The sequence below is a fragment of the Astyanax mexicanus genome, chromosome 16 (assembly GCF_023375975.1).
Source record: "Astyanax mexicanus isolate ESR-SI-001 chromosome 16, AstMex3_surface, whole genome shotgun sequence".
NCBI classification, from domain to species: domain Eukaryota; kingdom Metazoa; phylum Chordata; class Actinopteri; order Characiformes; family Acestrorhamphidae; genus Astyanax; species Astyanax mexicanus.
In genome coordinates, this window is record NC_064423.1 from 8,991,680 (window position 1) to 9,012,633 (window position 20,954).

Here is a 20,954-nt window from a genome sequence, read left to right on the forward strand (position 1 = left end):
GTGGGAAAATTAAACGCCAACAGTGTTGACTTTGCTTTGCATGGACAGTTCCAGTTTAATGAAATATTATTAATTATTAAAGATTTTACTCCCAGTTTTATATAAATAGCAACACTTTAAAAATGAATGTATAATGAATTTATTAAAATTTTATTATTTAGCTTGACTCTTTTATTGCAATCTTAATATTATATGCAAAGATCTTTACACAAGTTGCGTTTGTGAGGTAGTTCCAACAGACAACAGCATGGATGTAGAATTATTACATTAATGTTTATAAAAACTAAAGTTAGCAAAAAGAATATAAAAAAATAATAATACTCAAGACATATATCGTACTTATTTTCATTGAAAAACTGTGGGGAAAAAATGTGTTGATAATTTTTAAGTTAAGAATATTTACTAAGTAATGGATTTTCAGGGTAAATAGTCAGAATGAGTTTAAAACGTATTTATTTTTGCTTCATTTTAAAATGCAGTTTATAACATACGATTCATAAACCTAATATGGGATGTTACAGGCCGAAGCGTGAGGTGGAGGAACCTTTACACCGCGGCTGTGTTTCTCTCCGGACTGTGTTTTAGAAGTCACTGATGGCCGAGTGCTGTAGAGATTTATATATTGTTATTATTTATTATTTTGGGAGATTAATGTGTGTGTGTGGATAAAGGAACAGTATAATACTGTATAAAATAATAATTATTATAAAGCGCGCTGAGCTCAGGCTGCGGGGGAAATGTGCTATTTCTGTAGGGAAAGGCGGGAACAGGCGATGTGAGGAGAGTAAACAGAAAACCCAAGTTTCATTACCGCACATTTCACATTAATTCGGATTAATCCTACAAAAAACGGTTTATTAGACCAGAAATCCAGTGCACACCAGCAGAGCCTGCAGGAGGGGGTTATCCTGATGGCAGCAGCAACGGAACCAATCGACATATACGACGAGCTGAAAACGGAGGCGGTAAGATCAGCAGCAGCATGGAGGATTTACCTCAGTTTATCACACGTTATAATCACCTCAAACTCATTACTACACTTTATAATCACCTCAAACACATTACCGCACTTTATAATCACCTCAAACACATTACCACATTTTATTAACAGCTTAAACGCATAACTACGGTTTATAATCACCTCAAACACTTTACCACACTTTATAATCACCTTAAACATTTAACTACGGTTTATAATCACCTTAAACACGGTACTACACTTTATACTCACTTTAAACACATTATTACACTTTATAATCACAGCAAACACATTACCACACTTCATAATCACCTTAAACACTTAACTACAGTTTATAATCACCTTAAACACGGTACTACACTTTATAATCACCTAAAACACATTACTACGCTTTATCACCTCAAACACTGTACTACACTTTATTACCTCAAAAACTTTATTGAAATTTATAATCACTTCAAACACATTACTACACTTTATACTCACTTCAAACACATTATTACACTTTATAATCACAGCAAACACAAAACTACACTTTATAAGCAAACACGTTGGTACACTTTATAATCACCTCAAACACATTACTACACTTTATAATCACCTCAAACACATTACTACACTTTATAATGACCACAGACAAGTTGCTGCAATTTAAAATGACCTCTAATGGGGTGCTGAATGCAGTCAGCTTCTCATCAAAACAATGTTCCAATAGTACAAAAAGTTACAAGAGGAGTGCAGGCTGTTACTGGTGTAAAGCAATCTGAGGAAATGATGATTCTCTGTTAGCTGAAATTAGTTTAAAGACATTACGGTAGGGCTTCCAAATGCTCAAGCAGTCTAAGGTGCTGTCAGTATCATCCAAAAGTGGCAGATCTGGGTCATGGTGCTTCTGCATCAGCAGCCGGAGTCCGTTAGAGAGTACAGTAGGTCATGCTGCTTCTCCATCAGCAGCCAGAGTCAGAGAGAGAGAGTACAGTAGGTCATGCTGCTTCTCCATCAGCAGCCAAAGTCAGAGAGAGAGAGTACAGTAGGTCATGCTGATTATCCATCAGCAGCCAGAGTCAGAGAGAGAGAGTACAGTAGGTCATGCTGATTCTCCATCAGCAGCCAGAGCACACTGGCTACCTGATGATGCTAAATCAGTAACGGTTTAAAAAAAAAGGCGCATTCTAACTTCACATACACAGTGCCATGAAAAAGTATTTGCCCCCTTACAGATCAAACCAAATTTAATATCAGACAAAGATACCATGAGTAAATACAATAAACTTATTTTTTAGAGATGCTTTTATTTGTTAAGGGAATAAATCTATCCAAACAATCCTGGCCCTGTGTGAAAGAGTAATTGCCCCCCATAAATTAACTGTGATAACCACACGCCTAGCGCTACACAATCTGTACTGTACAAACTCTGTATGTCTGTCCTGCAGACTGGTGACATTCTTTCCACGGAAAACGACGCTCTGTATGACGATGTAGTGACCGGTTCTGTAGGCAGCGAGAGGCCGCAGGAAACAGAGACAACTAAGGATGATAACAAGCCGGAAGTAGTTTACACGTACAAAGGCTGTACAGCAGATAAGTCCAAACGGTTCTCAGTCTACGTGGGAAACTTCTCCTGGGTAAGCAGTTAACCATTCGTTCATATAAACTGAAGAGTGTTTTGATATTTTGGAAGCATGTCTAGTTCATGCTGTTTCATATACAGTGAGGAAAATAAGTGTTTGAACACCCTGCGACTTTGAAGTCTAAAATTTATCTTAGGTGCATGTCCACTGTGAGAGACAAAATCTAAAAAAAAAATCCGGAAATCTCAATGTATGATTTTTTTATCATTTATTTTTAATAATGTTACTGCTGCAAATAAGTATTTGAACACCTGCCGATCAGCAAAAATTCTGGCCCTCAGAGACCTGTTAGCCTCCACTCCACTTATTATTCCAAGTTAGAAGCACCTGTTTGAGGTTGTTAGCTGCATAAAGACACCTGTTCTCCCCACACAATCAGTAAGACTCCAACTACTAACATGGCTTAGACCAAAGAGCTGTCCAAAGACACCAGAGACAAAATTGTAGACCTCCACAAGGCTGGAAAGGGCTACGGGGCAATTGCCAAGCAGCTTGGTGAAAAAAGATAAACTGTTGTAGCAATTATTAGAAAATTAAAGTAGAGGCTTAACATGACTGTCATTCTCCCTCGGACTGGGGCTCCATGCTGTGGGTAATGCACTAAGACGCCAAAGTTTAAGGTCATGCATGGCACGGAAGGTTCCCCTGCTTAAATCAGCACAAATCCAGGCCCTTCTTAAGTTTGCCCATGACCATTTGGATGATCCAGAGGAGACATTGGAGAAAGTTCTGTGGTCAGATGAGACCAAAATAAAACTTTTTGGTCTTAAATCCACTCGCTGTGTTTGGAGGACGAAGAATGATGAGTACCATCCCAAAACCACCATCCCTACTGGGAAGCATGGGGGTGGAGGCATCATGCTTTGGGGTGTTTTTCTGCACATGGGATGACAGGGGCCATGTTTTGCGAGATTTTGGGTAACAACCTTGTTCCCTCAGTTAGAGCATTAAAGATAGGTCATGGCTGGACCAGGAATGGACCAGAATCCCTGCTGCAGTGTTTGGTGCAAACCTGGTGAAAAACTACAGGAAACGTTTGACCTCTGTTATTGCAAACAAAGGCTACTGTACCAAATACTAACATGGATTTTTCAGGTGTTTAAATACTTTTTTGCAGCAGTAACAGACAATTAAATTATTTTTAAAAAATCATACACTATGATTTTCTGTTTTTTTTTTTTTTTATTATTATTTTTTTTTTATTTAGTTTCTTACCGTGGACATGCACCTAAGATTAAAATTTCAGACCCCTCCATGATTTCTAAGTGGGAGAACTTGCAAAGTCGCAGGGTGTTCAAATACTTATGTTCCTTATTGTATATATTTCTGTAGAGCTTCCTTTAAGATTAACAAGGTTTATCTCTGTCTGCCCTCTTTTCTGAATCCTACAGTGGACCTCAGACAAAGATCTGGTAAATGTAGCGCGGACACTGGGTGTTAAAGATGTTGTGGATATTAAGTTTGCAGAGAACAGAGCTAACGGTCAGTCTAGAGGGTGAGTTTTCTCTCTTTTTTACTCTTTTGCTCAGTTTATTTCTCTTATCCTTGCTCTCTTTGCTCCCATCACCATAAATTTAAAGCATATTTCTTTGTTATTTCCAGTTTTGCAGAGATTGTGGTGTCCTCAGAGGAGTCTGTGAAACAGTTAATGGACTCAATCCCACACTGTCAGATAAATGGTGAGAAGGTGGAGTGCCGCTACGCGACGCGGCAGAACCTGGCCGTGTTTGAGGCTCAGGCTAGAAAACGTGAGTGCGCAGTTAATAGTGAATTTCTAAGCAGTTACTTGATTTGTCTAGTTTAACTAGGTGAAAAATAACACAAGATATAAACAAGTCACAATGTTGCTACTGCACCATGCAGCTTTAGGGGAGCTGCACTATAGATGCCAGCTCTGAATCTTAATCAGCTTGTCAACACATGCATATCCAAATTCAGGCTCTTCTTGGATGCGTTAGAGCAGGGGTTCTGATTTGACCGCTGACATTCATGTCATATGTAAATGAATCGAATATGTATCCGATTTAGGACCACATATGAAAATGACTCAAATCTAATTTGAAAAAACTTAGATGTGGCACGTTCACGCAGCCATGAAAAAATCCGATCTGAGCCACATTGAGCTTAAAATCTGATTTGGGTCACTTCAGCCTGGTAATTTGAATGTAGCCTGATGAACACGCTGCTTCTGCTACTCTCAACGATGATACTGTTTAGACGCAGTGAGAAAAGACCTAAATCCTGTTTAGCTTCTGTGGCATGACAATTGCTGTTCACAAGCGCTCTCTATCCAACCTGGCTGAGCCTCAGGTGTTTTGTAAAGAAGAATGGGGCAAAATCTTAGATTATAGATGTGCACAGCTGGTAGAGACAAACCCCAAAAGACTGTAATTGCAGTGAAAGAATGCTCTACTAATCATTTATTCCACTTTACAAGTACGTGCTACTTTATGTTGGTCTATCACTTAATATCTCAGTAATATAGATTTAAGTTGTAAGGTGACAAAATGTGAAAAAAGTTTAAGGGTATGAATATTTTGCAAGCCACAGTACGTATACTTTGTATTCACGCACACATTGACTGACAAATATGTTCCTATTAATGATTTTTTTTTCTGAACTGTTAATGCTAAAAGACTTTTCAGGTGCCTGATGTGTTTTTCACTGTATATGCAGTTTAGTATATTTACAAGTGCTTCTCTGTTGCAATACACACTAATATACAGTGGTGTAAAAAAAGTTTAGCCTCTTCACGATATTTTTTGCATGTGTGTCACTCTTAAACGTTAAATTTAAATATTAGTCGAATACAACAAAATGCAGTGTTTAAATGAAGGTTTTTGTTATTAAGGGAGGAAAAAAATCTAACCTAAATGGCCCTGTGTGGAAAAAGTGTTTGCCCTTAGTTAAAACAAAATTTATCTGTGGTTTACCACACCTGAGTTCAATGTCTCTAGCCACAGCCAGATCTGATCACTGCCACACCTGCTCTCAATCATAAATCACTTAAATAGAACCTGCCTGACAAAGCGAGGTAGACGAAAAGATACTCAAGCTAGATATCATGCCAATGTCCAAAGAAATTCAGGAACAAATAAAAAAGAAATTAACCGAGATCTATCAGTCTGGAAAAGAATATAAAGTCATTTCTAAAGTATTGGGACTCCAGCAAACCAGTGCTGTGATGAATGGAACCATGTATTCTGATGTCTCCTGAAGGAGAATGTCTGGCCAACATGCAAAAAATATAAGAAATCATGAAGTAGGCAAAGGCTTTTTTACACTACTGTAATCACAATAGTGTTTTGTCCACGTTGTACAGCCTGAAGTAACTGTGTGTTTGTGTGTCGTCCTGATCAGGTATTCCTCAGCGCTCGAACTCCAAATCAGATTCTGAAAAGCCGGATGGTCGTTCATCCATTTCGTCTCCCGCTGACCTCCAGCTGCCCCCCTTACCGCCGATGTTTCCCCCTCCGCCACAGATAGCCAAACCCCCCTCTCTCCTGCCCTCCTTTTTTACCCCTCCCCCCTTCCCTCCACCACACCTCCAGCCTCCACCCCTCCCTCACCTATTTCCGCCCCCACACATGCACAACACACACACACCGCCCCCCCACATCCCAAATACACACGCCCCCTCCCTGCACATCAACCCTGCCTTCTTCCCCCACCACCACCATGACACCCACAACAGCAGCAGCGGCTACGGTCGACACAGGTGAGTCTCTCTACCTGTTACTGTTATAATATATATAGTGGGGAAAATATGTATTTGATACCCTGCTGATTTTGCATGTTTTTTTTTTTCACCTACAAAAGATGGAGAGGTCTGTAAATTTTTATTGTAGGTTCACTTCAACTGTGAGAGACAGAATCTAAATTAAAATCCAGAAAATATGCATTTGACTCAATAGAAAAATTTAACTTTATATTTGGTACAGAAACCTTTGTTTGCAATTACAGAGGTCAGATGTTTCCTGTAGTTTCAGGGCTGTAGTTGGGCAACATTGAGTTTTAGCTCCCTCCAAAGCTTGGGTTCAGGTCTGGAGACTGGCTTGGTCACTCCAGGACCTTGAAATGCTTTATACTGTGCCACTGCTTAGTTGCCCTGGCTATGTGTTTTTGGGTCATTGTCATGCTGGAAGACCCAGTTAAACCCATATTCAGTGCTCTTACTGAGGAACGGAGGTTATCGGCCGTAGTCACGCGATAAATTACCCCATCCATCCTCACTTGAATATGATGAAGTCATCCTGTCCCCACAGTATGTTTCATACATCCCTAATTTAAAGGCACTTAAACATTTCACATGCTAAAGACATTAATACTTTATTGATAATGTAATATTTATGAGATCCCGGCCACTGAAGAAGGCTGATATGATGATAGATCAGTACTCTTCTGAGCATGTGATAGGAATGCACGTGAAGAGGTGAAATCAGTGTAAAATTGACCCATCAGGTTCCCTGCAGGAGAGACTGTCCAGCTCTCAGGAAATTCTCAGGAGGCTGATGTGTAGGGGAACAGGGTTACGCACCAAGTCACAAAATGTGGATTATGTGATCAGACCAGCTCTCAGGATCTACTGAGTTGTTGGACGATTTTGTATTTGGGATAGGAATTGGCCGATATCGATAGATAGCTGATTAGTTCTTCCAACTCTGAATAAACTAACAAATCCTGTTGTTTTCCAGCAGGGAGGGTGATGTCCCCTCTGGGCCAAATGGAGAGTTTGAGGAGCTGATGAACCGAAACAGAACCATCGCCAGCAGCGCCATCACTAAAGCAATGTCTGGAGCCACTACAGGTCTTACCTGGGTTCTTATATTCATCACTAAAACTCTGATGGAGCTGGATTAGTCTTCTCGCATGACAAAGATGCAGTTTTTAATGACTCTTTAGTCTTGTGTTCTGATGAATGTTTCCTGCTTAAGATAATTGATTTATATTTAAATGTGTAAAGCTGTGGTCACTTCATTATTTTAATATTTTATTCTCTTTAAATAATAGGTTCCAGTTCCTACCACTGTTCATCTTCCTTCTTTGTTTCCATCAGGTGATGTCTCCATGGCCATAGAGACGCTCCTCACGGCCATCGCCGTGATCAAACAGTCTCGAGTGTACGCTGATGACCGCTGCAGGGCGCTGGTAGAGTCTCTGAAAGACTGCCTGTACTCTATAGAGAGCAAGTCGTACGGATCCAGGTGTGTGTGTTCACTGTTAGGTCATTTTGTTTCAAACAGGCCTTTGTTTAAAGGTTACCTTATTTTTCGTCCTATAAGGCGCACTTTCAAAGATTGTCTATTTTCTGGTCAATTTTCGTACATAAGTCTTACTGAATTATTATGGAGAGCATTATGCGACACTGATCAGGAACGGGGGTGTTGCCATGTTTCCCTTCTAATTCAGCAAGTCTTGCCTCTGGGTGGTTAAGTATAGAAAATTGGGTGGTTAAAGTGAAAAAAAATTAGAGTAAGCTTAGATTTACAGATTTCCACTAAGGCTAACCACCAGCAGTGCTACACTGAGAAAACTTTGAGTGTTTTGGTAAGCCAGGGCAATATTAGCTAGCAGTTTGTCCCACGTAGCTTGTTTTAACACGGTAAATGCGCACGCTAGAGTCCGATCTACTCCCCTCTGAACGATGAAAGAGCTAGCACGCTTGGTGGGTAATGCTAATTCTGCTCCAGCAGTGCTATCTATCCAGGGTTAGCAGCAGGCTACATCTGGTAATACTCACCTCTGAATGGCAAAAAAGCTAGCGCTTAGTGTGGTGAGCAGCTAAAGCTAATACTGTTCCAGCCTTGGTGCTGGAGACCTAAACTGAAACTCAAAGCACTGGCTTTACTGCTCCTTATAACCTGACTGGTAGAATTCATACCATACTTGAATTATAAGGCACACTGATGATTTTTTGGAAAATTAAAGGATTTTAGGTGCGCCTTACAGTGCGGAAAATACAGTAATATCTAACGATATAACTGGGCTGCAGATACTGTTTTAAAGACAGTGGGACGGGGGGCACCGAGTGGTCTAAAGCGCTGCCACTATAAGCGGGAGGTCGTAGGTTCAAATCCCAGTTCATGCAGCTTTGCCATTAAGCTGCCGACGCTCAGAGAGAGTAAAATTGGCCCTGCTCCCTCCGGGTGGGTAGATGGCGCTTTCTCCCCACATCACTCCTAGGATGATGTTTGCAGCACAGGGCGTCTGTGAGCTGATGTATCGGAACAGAGTCGCTGCGCTTTCCTCCAAACACGCTGCAGCAGCAGCTCTAAAAAAAAGAGGTGGCTGACTTCACATGTATCAGAGGAAGCATGTGTGCTAGTCTTCACCCTTCTGGTGTGTTGGGGCATTACTATTGATAGGGGGAGTATTAGTGAGTGGGTTGGGTAATTGGCTGTGCTGAATTGGGGAGAAAATGGAAAAAAGTAGAAATAAAATTATAAAAAAAAAAAAAAAAAAAATGGGGCTTAACATGGTTCCACTTTTGGTTCCATGTGATGATCAACGTATAATGTTGTTTCACTTTCACAGAACCAGAAAACTGAGAGTATACCGTTTTCCCACTGATCGTTTCAGCGTTCTTCTCTCTGTTCTGTAGAAAGAGGCACCGGTCTCGAGAGCGGGACCGGGAGCACATGAGGAGTCGAGAGAGAGACCGAGAGCGAGAGAGATCATACGGTCAGGGCTGGCCGGAGGAAGGATCTTCCCGGAGACACCGGGATCGCTCGTCCAGCGCGGAGAGAGACCGGGGCAGAGAGAGGCACAGAGAGCACAGAGAGAGACACCGCTAGGTAGGAACACCTCATTAACTCACCATCTACCACACCGGTAGCCTATCATCACCAGGTGTAACGGTTCACAAATCTCACGGATCAGATCATAATATAGATTTTAAGTCATGGATCAGTTTGTTTTTCGGATCAGAATTTAATGATGTGAGGTTTTGATGATTCCATTAAAACTGATGGAAACGCGGGCCGGTTTGCTGAAAAGCACCACGGTTCTTATAAGTCCGACCGGAACTGGTTCAAGAACCAGAGTTATTTTGGTGGAAAAGCGCTAAAAGAGAATCTTCCTTTTCTACTAGTTGATGAACTGAAATGGATAATGTATTTTTACAGCTGTTGTTCAGGCTCTAATTCTTAACTCAGGACTGAAAATAAAAAGTAAAATGAACAAATTGTTTTGTTGCTGTTGTGTGAGATGTCATGGTTTGTAGTTGTAAAGCAGTGAACCCTGTGCTGTGACTGAACACTGTAACCTATATTCTTCTTAATCCTGCTCAGGGTGTGGACGGATGGACGGATGAACAGTGGAAGTGAAAGTGTGTATAAAGCTGTTGGAACAGAGGACCAGAGAGACCAACACCACCCCACACCAAACCAAACCATCCTCACCTCCTGCTGAACACCAGTACTGTTAGCATCCCGTCTTAGCCACATTTCATCTTCAGCAGCGTCTGTAATTCTCTCGTCACTGTGTAAATGGTACTGTATAGGAAATCAAACTTTTAGTTCAGAATGTAAATTTTCAGTGGCTGCTGACTGTTTGGTCATATTGTGGTTCGCCGATGGTTTTTGTTTTGTTTTTAACACGGTTTAAAAAGTTCACAAATCTTTTTTTTCTCCAGTGTACATTTTTGTAACAAAATGCTACTGTACAATATAAAAAAGTGGATTCAACTATCTGAGATGTACTGTCGGTCTGTCTGTCTGTGTGTGTGAGTGATAGTTTGGGTGAGAGGATATTTACATTTATATGATAATTATAAATAATATAAATGATTATTGTCTCTGGGAACCTCTCTCAGCTCATCTGGAGGAACTGTCTTCTCCTTTTACTTTTATTTCTACAGTCTAAAGTCATTTTACAGTAACTATACCTTAAAAATGTCTCATTGTTGATGTGTACAGTAAATACACGTGATTCCAGCTGTCAACTACAGGTGCCTCTCAAAAAAAATTATTTTGAATGAAAACCCAAAAGTCAGTAGCTCAGAAAATTTAAATATTATATAAGACAGACTAGTACTTTTGGCAGTGTGCCTGGAAGTTCTGCTAGAAAATGAAATCAGCATTTCCATAAAAGTTGCAGAGGGAAGCATGGTCAGTGTGATCCATTTTGATGCTGGTCTTGTAGTATTTGTTCTTTTCAGGGGCTTCATTTATTAAACTGTGAATTTTGAAGCGAAAGCGTTCGTACACTCAAAACCTTAAAAAAACAGCCCATGATCCGCCTTCATACTGCTCACATTCAGCCATAAATAGTTCATTTAAATCATTAATAAAATATATTTAAATGTGGGCTTCCATGTTTATACTCCAGAAGAATAAAAGGCAAAGCATATAAAGGTTCTCCTAGTAACAAAAAAATACTGAAACTGAAACAAGAGTGAAATAAATGAGATACTGTAAAGAAAGAAAACTGTAAAAATATAAAAAGATACAATAAACACTAAAATTTTAAACTTACAGACAAAAAAAATAAATTATTAATATAAACAATGGGTGTTAATCTTCCTTAATCATTCCTTGATCTTCTTTTCTGAATTTTGTGGTATGAACTGATGAGAGGTTTGTGTGTTTACGTACGCTCTCTTTACAAGGCTATCTTCGTAACACAGCAGTGCACAAACCTAACTATTACATCAACAATAAACAGAATTTAAAAATATATATCAGTGTAGTGTCTGTAAATAAGCAGCTGGTGCACCCTCACAGTGTGAACGAGCAGGTCAGTATCTTCTGCTAAGAGGTGTTGGACACAGCCAGGTAGCTGCACCATTAAAATAGCAATCCTCCAAATTCAGAGCTCACCTGGATCTTAAAGGGAATAGTAAGCGACATGCTGATTGGTCTGCTTTACATTAAATCCAAAACACACCCATGATTAATTAAGAGAATTATTACATGTCTTTTGCACATTTTGAGCTGGGTAAGACATTTTTCCTGATGTTACAATAGCAAAGACAAGCTTGATGAAGCTTAATCCAGCTCTCCAGGAACCATGTTGTTTTGCCTTCACAACAGAATAAAAAAAAAATTGGTTTTAAAAATAACTAAAGATACTGTGATGTAATACTGTCATTATATTCTTTAGCATTTTCTACAGAACTTAATACTGAATCCAGAAACATGCATTTATGCATATTTTACCATAGAAAGTTGCCATGCAAGAAAAGTCCCAAGAGCCCACTTTATTTAACCACTTTATTTATAAAACATTACTTAAATCAATTAACAGAACATCTACTGTATATGTAAAGCATGTCCTCTGCACAGTCCCCGGGCCTAAAGCATGACCCATTATATATACAGGGGTTTGGGGGAGCAGATGAAAGAAAGCTGTGGGTTTTAGTCCGGGCTATTTCTCCAGCGGCGCGTAGTTCAGTAACTTCTCAATGAGATCGACGTGAGACAACAGCATCCTCCTGCAGCAGTACCGCTTCAGTCCAAGAGCATCCAGAGCATCACTGAGGAGACACACAGAGAAACTACACTTCAGCCACAGGACCAGGAATAAATCTGGACTATATATAATATAATGAAAAAGTATTTGCCCCCTTACAGATTTCTTTTTTTGCATTTATGTCATACTTACATTTTTCAGATTATCAAACAAACTTTAGAATAAAAAAAATATAACCGGAGTAAATATAAAAAGCACTTTTTAAATGACTTCATTTATTAAGTGAAAAAACTATCAACAACAATCTAGCCCTTTGTGAAACAGTGATTGCCCCTCATTAATTAACTGTGATTAATCACATTTTGGAAAGCTAAATTAGATTTCACTTCTAACCACAACCAGACCTGCAGAATCAAGAAACCACTTAAATAGAACATGTCTGGCGACATTAAGCAGATAAAAATTCTCAAAAAGCAACACATTACACTCTGGTTTGAAGAAATTTAAAACAGATGCAAAAACAGCCATTGATCATCTGTCAGTCTGTCACAGATTACAATCCCATTTCTAAAGCTTTGGAACTCCAGCAAACCTCAGTGGGACTGGCGGGCCAACCAAAATTATTCCAAAAAGTCAGTCAACTCATCCAGGAGGTCACAGAAGAACCCAAAACAACAACAAAAATCTGTACTTACAGACGGTCTACGAGCGGAGCTACGCGCGCTAAGCCTGCTAAGATCCGCGGCGTTTCCTGAGCCTGCTAGCCGGAAGAGGTCTCTCCGCAAGCGTTGCGCGAGGAGCCGAAAGCGCGGTAAGAGAGCCGGAGTCCGCGCTAAGCTAATGGCTAACTCCAGCCGGCCAGCGGTTCCATCTCTCCTTCTCTCCAACGTTTGCTCCCTGCCGAACAAGATTGACTATCTCCGGCTCCAGCGGACATCCCAGCGCGAGTTCAGAGACTGCTGTGTGTTCGTTTTCACGGAGACGTGGTTAACGGACTCCATCCCGGACTCCGCGATTGAGGTGAGCGGCATGCTATGCTACCGCGCGGACCGCGACGCCGGCCTCTCGGGCAAAGTACGTGGAGGTGGGGTGTGTGTTTACATCAACACAGCATGGTGTAACAACGCTGCGCTGATCTCCAGCTACTGCTCGCCGCTGGTGGAGTTTGCTGTAGTCAGAGCCAGGCCATTCTACCTGCCCAGAGAGCTTAGCAGCGTGTACATAATAGCAGTGTATGTAGCACCCAGTGCTAATGCTAACGGTGCTAATGCTAACGCTCTGCAAGAACTGTACACTGTTATCTCCAAACTCCAGAACTCACACCCCGACGGACTGTTTATTGTTGCTGGTGATTTCAATCACAGTAATCTGAAGGCTCTGCTGCCCAGCTTTCACCAACATGTGGATTTTCCAACCCGTGGAGCTAACCTGGGGTGCGTTTCCCGTACAACGACGGAGCCTAGAATTAAACTAACGTGGTACAATGCATCGTTAAACTAACTAACATCTGAAGTACGACCGTTTCCCGAAACCATCGTACTTTGTTGGTACCACAGAAGTCTGAACTATGTTGGTTTGAACCACCGTGGTCTTAACTAAGGTGTTTCCAGATGTGTTCGGCCAGACTTTCCCAGCAGAAAACGTGCAAAACTCACAATCTTTAAAATATTTTGCCAAGAATATGTTACTTATGTTTAGGCTATTTATATTGTAATTATCACCACAACATAATGGACAACAATACTATTAATAAAATTACAATGAACTGCAAGTAAAATTTACACAATAATTGCTATATATTATATAGCTTAATTATTAATTGTAACAGACATTGTTACTTAAAAAAACATACACATATTTGCTATTGCAATATTTTTTTTATTAAATAATCACCATTCTGAATGAGTCTTATTAAAATGAGACCTGAGAAATGTGTGTTACTCAGTGGTTCAGCAGTGCGCCTACAACCGTGCAGCGCTCTGCGTTCTGTCGAATTGTGCAACCCATAGAGATGTGCTTCTTAACACCAGTGCCCATGCGTGGAAACATTTTTTATTTATTTATTGTTTTTTTTATAGTAATTTTTTTTTTGGTGCATTAAACAACCAGAAACCCCTTGACATTATTTCTGAGTATTACAAATAAATGACAGCTAATAATAATGAAAGTAATAATAAGTGAGCAATAATAAAAAAATAAGGGTTATAATCACCCCTAATAACCCTAAACTGTCTCCTGATATTTTGATTCAGGCTGTCCAAATATTCTACCTAAAGCATGTTTAAATATGGGGCTTTTTCTAGCAATTTTATATTTAAAATTTAAATATGCACTAGGGTAGTACGCTTTGACAGGGTAGCAAAACTCGACAGAACATCGGATGGAAGCCTAGTTCGAATCCCAGTCGTGGTTTTATTCTCTTAATGTTTTTTTCATAATGGCAATTAATGTTATTACTTTTTACATATATATTAATGTAGCCTACATATTTCTACTTATTTCCTGTAATATATTATTTAACAAACACTAATTGATAACATTTGTATAGGCCTAGAAACACACACGTTGTACTGGCTAAATGATACTTTTTTTTCTCTGTCTGGCCCTGTTACCTCCAGAGGATAATTAGGTAATTCAAAACACCTGCTTATTGCATGTCTCTATTTATTTTAAGACACTTTTTACTTAGTTTTTTCTTGTTATGAATATATTATTAAAAGACACTTTCTTGTATGGATACATTTGTTTCACTGGGTACAAACAATGCAAATATACCCTCAAAGGTCCTTAGGGTACAGGTGTTTACGTTAAAGTCATTTTAGAGTATTACCCCAGTGACAGTTTAATAGCCTTATTTGGAGAGTGCATAAAGCACAGTGGGTTTAAAAAAAATATTAACTAATTCATAAATATGCACAGCACAAGTTATCTTTACTCAATAGATGCCGGCTTGAATAATTGACATACATCTTTCCAAGACTGTGAAATACATTTTAGCTAAAGAGCACTTCAGTGCACTTTTTTCACTACACTGAATTCCTGTTTGCCAAATAAAGCTAAATGTTAAAGACAAACATTAAAAAATGGGCAATTAAATTACATTTTCAAAATACATTTAAGGACTGAATTTTATTATTTTCCCACATGGGTAAAAGTGAAGTGGCTCAATTAATTTAATTAACACAAACATAAAAAAAAAGGTACACTTGACATCTTAAATCCTCGTGCAGCAATATTAATGTGATAAATCAGCTTTTTGAATCCTACCGTCCATCGTCTGCACTAATCACCAGGAACTAAGCTCCTAACGACAGGTCTAGAGCTGTAGTTGGAACGACACAGCTGAACCACTGTAGTTGCGAACATTCGCTGGAACTACGGTTCTGGGAAACACCTGAGTAGCTTAACTAAGGTTCGCACTATGTAAGTTACTAACGTGGTTACCTCCATAGTTCCAACTACGCTTTTGGGAAACACCTGCATCGCAGCTGCAGCGTCCAGACTATGTAAGTTGCTAACGTACTTAGCAACTACGCTTTTGGGAAACGTACCCCTGCTCGATTGTGTGTATACTAACATTCCCGGTTTGTACAGAGCAGAGCCCCGCCCCCACTACGGCTACTCTGATCATATCACTGTCATGCTCATCCCAGCATACAGACAGCTCATCAGACGTGCCAAATCAGAGAAGAAGCAAGTTACAACCTGGCCTCCAGGAGCCATCTCTGCTCTTCAGGACTGTTTTGAGCACACTGACTGGGACATGTTCAGAGAAGCTGCTACTTCTGATGACTCCATCAACCTGGAGGAGTACACAGACTCAGTGACTGGCTACATCAGCAAGTGCATTGAGGATGTTACTGTCTCCAAAACCATCACATCCCGCCCCAACCAGAAGCTGTGGATGACCGCAGAGGTGCGTGTGCTGCTGAGATTCCGAGACAAGGCCTTTAAGTCAGGGGACAGGGCTGGCCTCCGAACAGCTAGAGCCAAGCTCTCCCGGGGGATCAGAGAGGCAAAGCGCACCTACGCAAAGAAAATCCACGCCCACTTCCAGGACACTACTGACACTCGGCGCATGTGGCAGGGCATCCAGACCATCACCAACTACAAGCCACCCTCCCCTGCTGGTAACAGTGATGCCTCCCTTCCAGATGCACTGAACTCCTTCTACGCAAGGTTCGAAGCACAGAACTACACGACAGCAAGGAAGACTACACCTCCTCCAAACGACCAGGTACTGTGCCTGTCCTCAGCTGATGTGCGGAAAACTCTACTCAGAGTCAACCCACGGAAAGCCCGAGGACCAGACAGCATTCCTGGCAGAGTGCTCAGAGGATGTGCAGAACAACTCACGGATGTTCTCACGGACATTTTCAACATCTCTCTGAGGACTGCAATCGTGCCGACGTGCTTCAAGACGACCACCATCGTCGCTGTGCCGAAGAAGTCTCAAGTGTCCTGCCTTAATGACTACCGTCCCATTGCACTTACTCCCATCATCATGAAGTGCTTTGAGAAGCTGGTCATGAGGCACATCAAAAACCAGCTCCCGTCCTCACTGGACCCTCTGCAGTTTGCGTATCGTCCAAACAGATCAACAGACGATGCCATCTCTACTGCGCTCCACCTGGCTCTCACCCACCTGGACAACAAAGACTGCTATGTTCGAATGCTGTTCATCGACTTCAGTTCAGCATTCAACACCATCATCCCTCAGCATCTGATCGGAAAACTGAGCTTGCTGGGCCTGAACTCCTCCCTCTGCAACTGGGTTTTAGACTTCCTGACTGAGAGACCACAATCAGTCAGGATTGGAAACAATACCTCCAGCACCACCATACTGAGCACCGGTGCCCCCCAGGGCTGTGTGCTCAGCCCACTGCTGTTCACTCTGCTGACTCATGACTGTACTGCAAAGTACAGCTCAAACCACATCATCAAGTTCGCTGATGACACAACTGTAGTTGGCCTCATCAGCAAGAACGACGAGTCAGCATACAGAGAGGAGGTGCAGTGGCTGACGGACTGGTGCAGAACCAACAACCTATCTCTTAACGTGGATAAAACCAAGGAGATGGTTGTTGACTTCAGGAGAGCTCCAGGTGTCCACCACCTGCAGAACATCAACGGCTCTGCTGTGGAAATTGTGGATAACACAAAGTTCCTCGGTGTTCACATTGCAGAGAACCTCACCTGGTCCCTCAACACCAGCTCCATAACCAAGAAAGCCCAGCAGCGCCTCTACTTCCTGCGGAGGGACTGTTGAAAGTATCCTGAGCACCTGCATTACCGTCTGGTTTGGGAATTGCAACACCTCAGACCGCAAGACCCTAAAGCGGATAGTGCGGACAGCTGAGAAAATCATCGGAGCCTCTCTTCCCTCCATCACAGAGATCTACACCACACGCTGCATCCGCAAAGCCACCAGCATTGTGGACGACCCCACCCATCCCTCACACGGACTCTTCGCTCTGATGCCGTCCGGCAGAAGATACAGGAGCATCCGAGCCTCCACTAGTAGACTCTGCAACAGCTTCATCCACCAGGCAGTCAGACTTCTCAACGCACAGAGACAGAACTGAACTCCCACCCCACCCACCACTCACCCAACACACTTGCACAAAACTAAACTGTACACCCCTCCCCCTTTACACTCACAAAGAACTGAACTTCACCCACACACACACCCAGTCAGCACACAGAGGCTGACATGACTTTATTTGCTGCACTCTTAAAAACTATAAACTCTACCTCAGTAACTGCTGTGATTATATATGTTCTATATGTTACAGTATGTCACACATCTCCGCACCTTATCCCCACTATACACTTATTATACCGTATCGGTACTGCACTGTCCTGTCTTTAAATTGTCTTGTCCTTTGTATTTATTGTATTTATTGTTATTTAGTGTTATAATTTTATAATTTTATGTTGCACTGTCGTCACTCCTGCACTTTATGTTGTCTATTGCTTGTTGTTCTATGTTGCACCATGGTTCCGGAGGAACATAATTTCATCACACTGTGTACCTGTACTCAGATATAATGACAATAAGAGCCTCTTGACTTGAAAAAAAAAAAACTATTAAAGAACTGCAGGTCTCATTTACCTCAGTTAAGGTCAGTGTTAATGATTCAATAATAAAAAGGAGACTGGATGAAAATGGTCTCCAATTTCCAAGGCAATAAACACTGCTGACCATAAAGAATACAATGGCCCATCTTCCATTTGCCAAAAAACATCTTAAATGATTGCCAGGACAAAATGTGGAACTTTTTGGAAAGTGTGTGTCCCAATAAATTGGTGTAAAACTAACACATAATTTCTGAAAAAGTACATCATACTGAACGTAAAACATGGTGGTGGTAATGTGAGGATCTAGACAACTTGCTGTAATAGATGGAACCAGGAATTCTGCTGTTTACCAGACAATCCTGAAGGACACTGTCCAGCCATCTGTTTGTGACCTCAAGCTCAGGCGTACTTGGATTCTGCAGCAGGACAATGATCCAAAACACACAATTAAATCCACCTCTGAATGGCTTCACAAAAAAAACAATGGTTTTGAGTTAACCTAGTCAAAGTTCGTTTAGAGGCTGGTGGATGATCTTAAACAGGCCGTTCATGCTGGAAAAACTCTACATTGTGTCTAAATTACAACAATTCTGTAAAGAAGAGTGGATCAAAATGCCTCCACAGAGATGTGAAAGACTCGTTGCCAGTTATCAGTAAAGCTTGACTGCAGTTGTTGCCGCCAAGAGTGGAACAACCAAGTTATTAGGTTTAGGGGTAAACACTTTTTCACACAGGGCTAGATTGGTTTATATAGTTTTTACCTTTATTAAATAAAATTATCCTTACTTACTTTTACTTATCTTTGTCTGATATTAAAGTTTGTTTGATAATCAGAAAAATCACACTATGACCAAAAAAGCAAAAACAAAAAAAAATCTGTAGGGGGGCAAAATACTTTTTCACGCCACTGTACAGAACTATTATTAAACAGTTACCCATCCTAAATGGGTTTGGTGTAAGACGGTGAGTTTTAGAGAACCTCTGCAGTTACATTTTGTTCACAGTGGTGGTAAAAGATCCACCTCCCCAGACACTGTTACACATGTTCTGGGGAAAAGTCTAAAAAAACTTATTTTAAACCTATTCATGGAGAAGAAATGCATGTAAGTAAATAGTTGCATATTAAATCCTGTGACGATATCGATGGTGTTATATTTCTCTAAAGCAGCTCATTCTACTCAACACTCACCCCTCTGTGTACTCTGCCTGAAGGAGACCTAAATAAGCCTCCCACTTGTTGCCCACAATCTTCCCGCAGGTGAAGCATCGCACTGGGATAATCATCCTGAAGAGATGCTTTGTTAATCTGGAATCAGAATTAAATCAAATTAATTTTAGTGTTTAAAGTACTGGAAGCCACAGGTGATATCTGTAAGGAACTGGATTACTTTGGGCTGTTGGTCTCCATATTTTATTTATACTTTGTCAATTCCTTCAACATGTTCTCTGAACTAAAACAAACAGAATACATTTCTAAATAGACCAATCTGTAAAGGTAAACAGTCATACTAACAAGATTAAGAAAAATGTAAGAAAAAAAAGAAAATGTAAGAAAGATGCAGCTATATAATCTATATCTACCTTTCATTCTGTATGGAAATCTAAAGCACTGTTCAAAGCAACTCAACTTCTAATACTCTTAATTTCTAACACTACTACACACACCATAGTTCACTGAAATTTGAATAATGGAACATTTTTAATACAGTGCTATAATTAAAATATAACAGATTTGAATAATCAGTAGAACTGGGTTTTGCATTTTTATTGCTAACTTGGTTTAATACACTAAAAGCATTTTCATTTGTGTTATATTATTAAATTAGAATTCTCTGTGAGACACTAATAATTATAATAACATGCTTCTCGTGTGTTTGGGCAAGGTGAAGAAATCTTTTTTTTTTTTAATTAAAAAGGCTTTTTCCATTTAGACACAGCATCTATTTACTATTTCTTTATACACTTAATTATAACATGTTCTAAATTCAGTAAATTAACAGTAGCTAAATGTGTATAAAAATATGTCTCTCTCTAGTGAAGGAGACTTATGATTTTGCGCTTAAAATTAAGTTACAGAGCATGACCAAGTTAATTAATTAAGAACAAGTTTATAAATAAAAAGCTAATTAAGGAATTAAAGAGTAACTTAATGAATAAGAGATTAAATTAATCAATAAAATAGGAAATTAATACATGAAAGAATAAACCAATAAATTAGAGGAAATTAATGAATAAAAGAGTAAATAAATGAATTAAAGAATACAGTCATGAATTAATGATAGTACCTACATAGTTAACTTAGTTATCTGTGTAAGTACGGTATGTAGATTAGTACACAATACTTTAACGGATTCCGCATTTTACCCCAGTCCACAGTAAATCTCGCCGGGCTAAACCCGCGGAGTGAACTGCGCTGCAACGGACTGTGTTTAATACTGAATATAATTATCAGTAAAATGTTACAAATATTATAATAATTATAAACACTCACCCGCACTTTAGCCACCACGCTCAACACTCGGTGTTCCTCAGAAATATATCCGGACTCAAACACAACACCGGAAACACAACGTTCCTCAGCACTCAAAACGATTTTCTATCAAAATAAAAGTCTTTTTTCAGTTTTGAGTCTCTAAATGAACTACTAACTAATAAACTAGTTTGAGAAAATATAGAGTTTATAACAAAATAAAAGCTTATTGAAACAGATAAACGCATTAATCAATGAGTGTAACAAAAGAAAACGTAAGAAACTGAACTAAAACTAGTGTAGCTGGAAAATATATTGTAACTCAGAACAAATAACTCTAATATCAGTGGAATTCATACATCTGTAATATCTACATTTTATT

The 20,954-nt window shown here is 40.1% G+C and overlaps 2 protein-coding genes across 3 annotated transcripts; one reads left to right on the forward strand and one right to left on the reverse strand.

Moving 5' to 3' along the window:
* The first annotated feature begins 547 nt into the window (after positions 1 to 547).
* On the forward strand, positions 548 to 10,298 carry LOC103027160 (cleavage and polyadenylation specificity factor subunit 7). 2 transcript variants are annotated; one of them, XM_007260237.4, is made up of 9 exons: positions 548 to 965; positions 2,413 to 2,604; positions 4,002 to 4,105; positions 4,213 to 4,358; positions 5,971 to 6,328; positions 7,308 to 7,417; positions 7,667 to 7,814; positions 9,212 to 9,404; positions 9,900 to 10,298. In XM_007260237.4, the coding sequence occupies exons 1-8, from the start codon at positions 912 to 914 to the stop codon at positions 9,402 to 9,404; spliced, it is 1,305 nt and encodes a 434-aa protein (XP_007260299.1). In that variant the 5' UTR covers positions 548 to 911; the 3' UTR covers positions 9,900 to 10,298. The 2 variants fall into 2 exon arrangements, with proteins under 2 accessions (XP_007260299.1, XP_007260298.1); XM_007260236.4 differs by having other exon boundaries at positions 549 to 965; positions 7,305 to 7,417.
* Positions 10,299 to 11,808: 1,510 nt separating this feature from the next.
* polr2l (RNA polymerase II, I and III subunit L) lies at positions 11,809 to 20,698 on the reverse strand. Its single transcript, XM_015608586.3, has 3 exons — positions 20,594 to 20,698; positions 19,292 to 19,408; positions 11,809 to 12,085 (listed from the first exon to the last, which is right to left on the reverse strand). The coding sequence occupies exons 2-3, from the start codon at positions 19,384 to 19,386 to the stop codon at positions 11,977 to 11,979; spliced, it is 204 nt and encodes a 67-aa protein (XP_015464072.1). The 5' UTR covers positions 19,387 to 19,408; positions 20,594 to 20,698; the 3' UTR covers positions 11,809 to 11,976.
* Between the last annotated feature and the right edge of the window lie 256 nt (positions 20,699 to 20,954).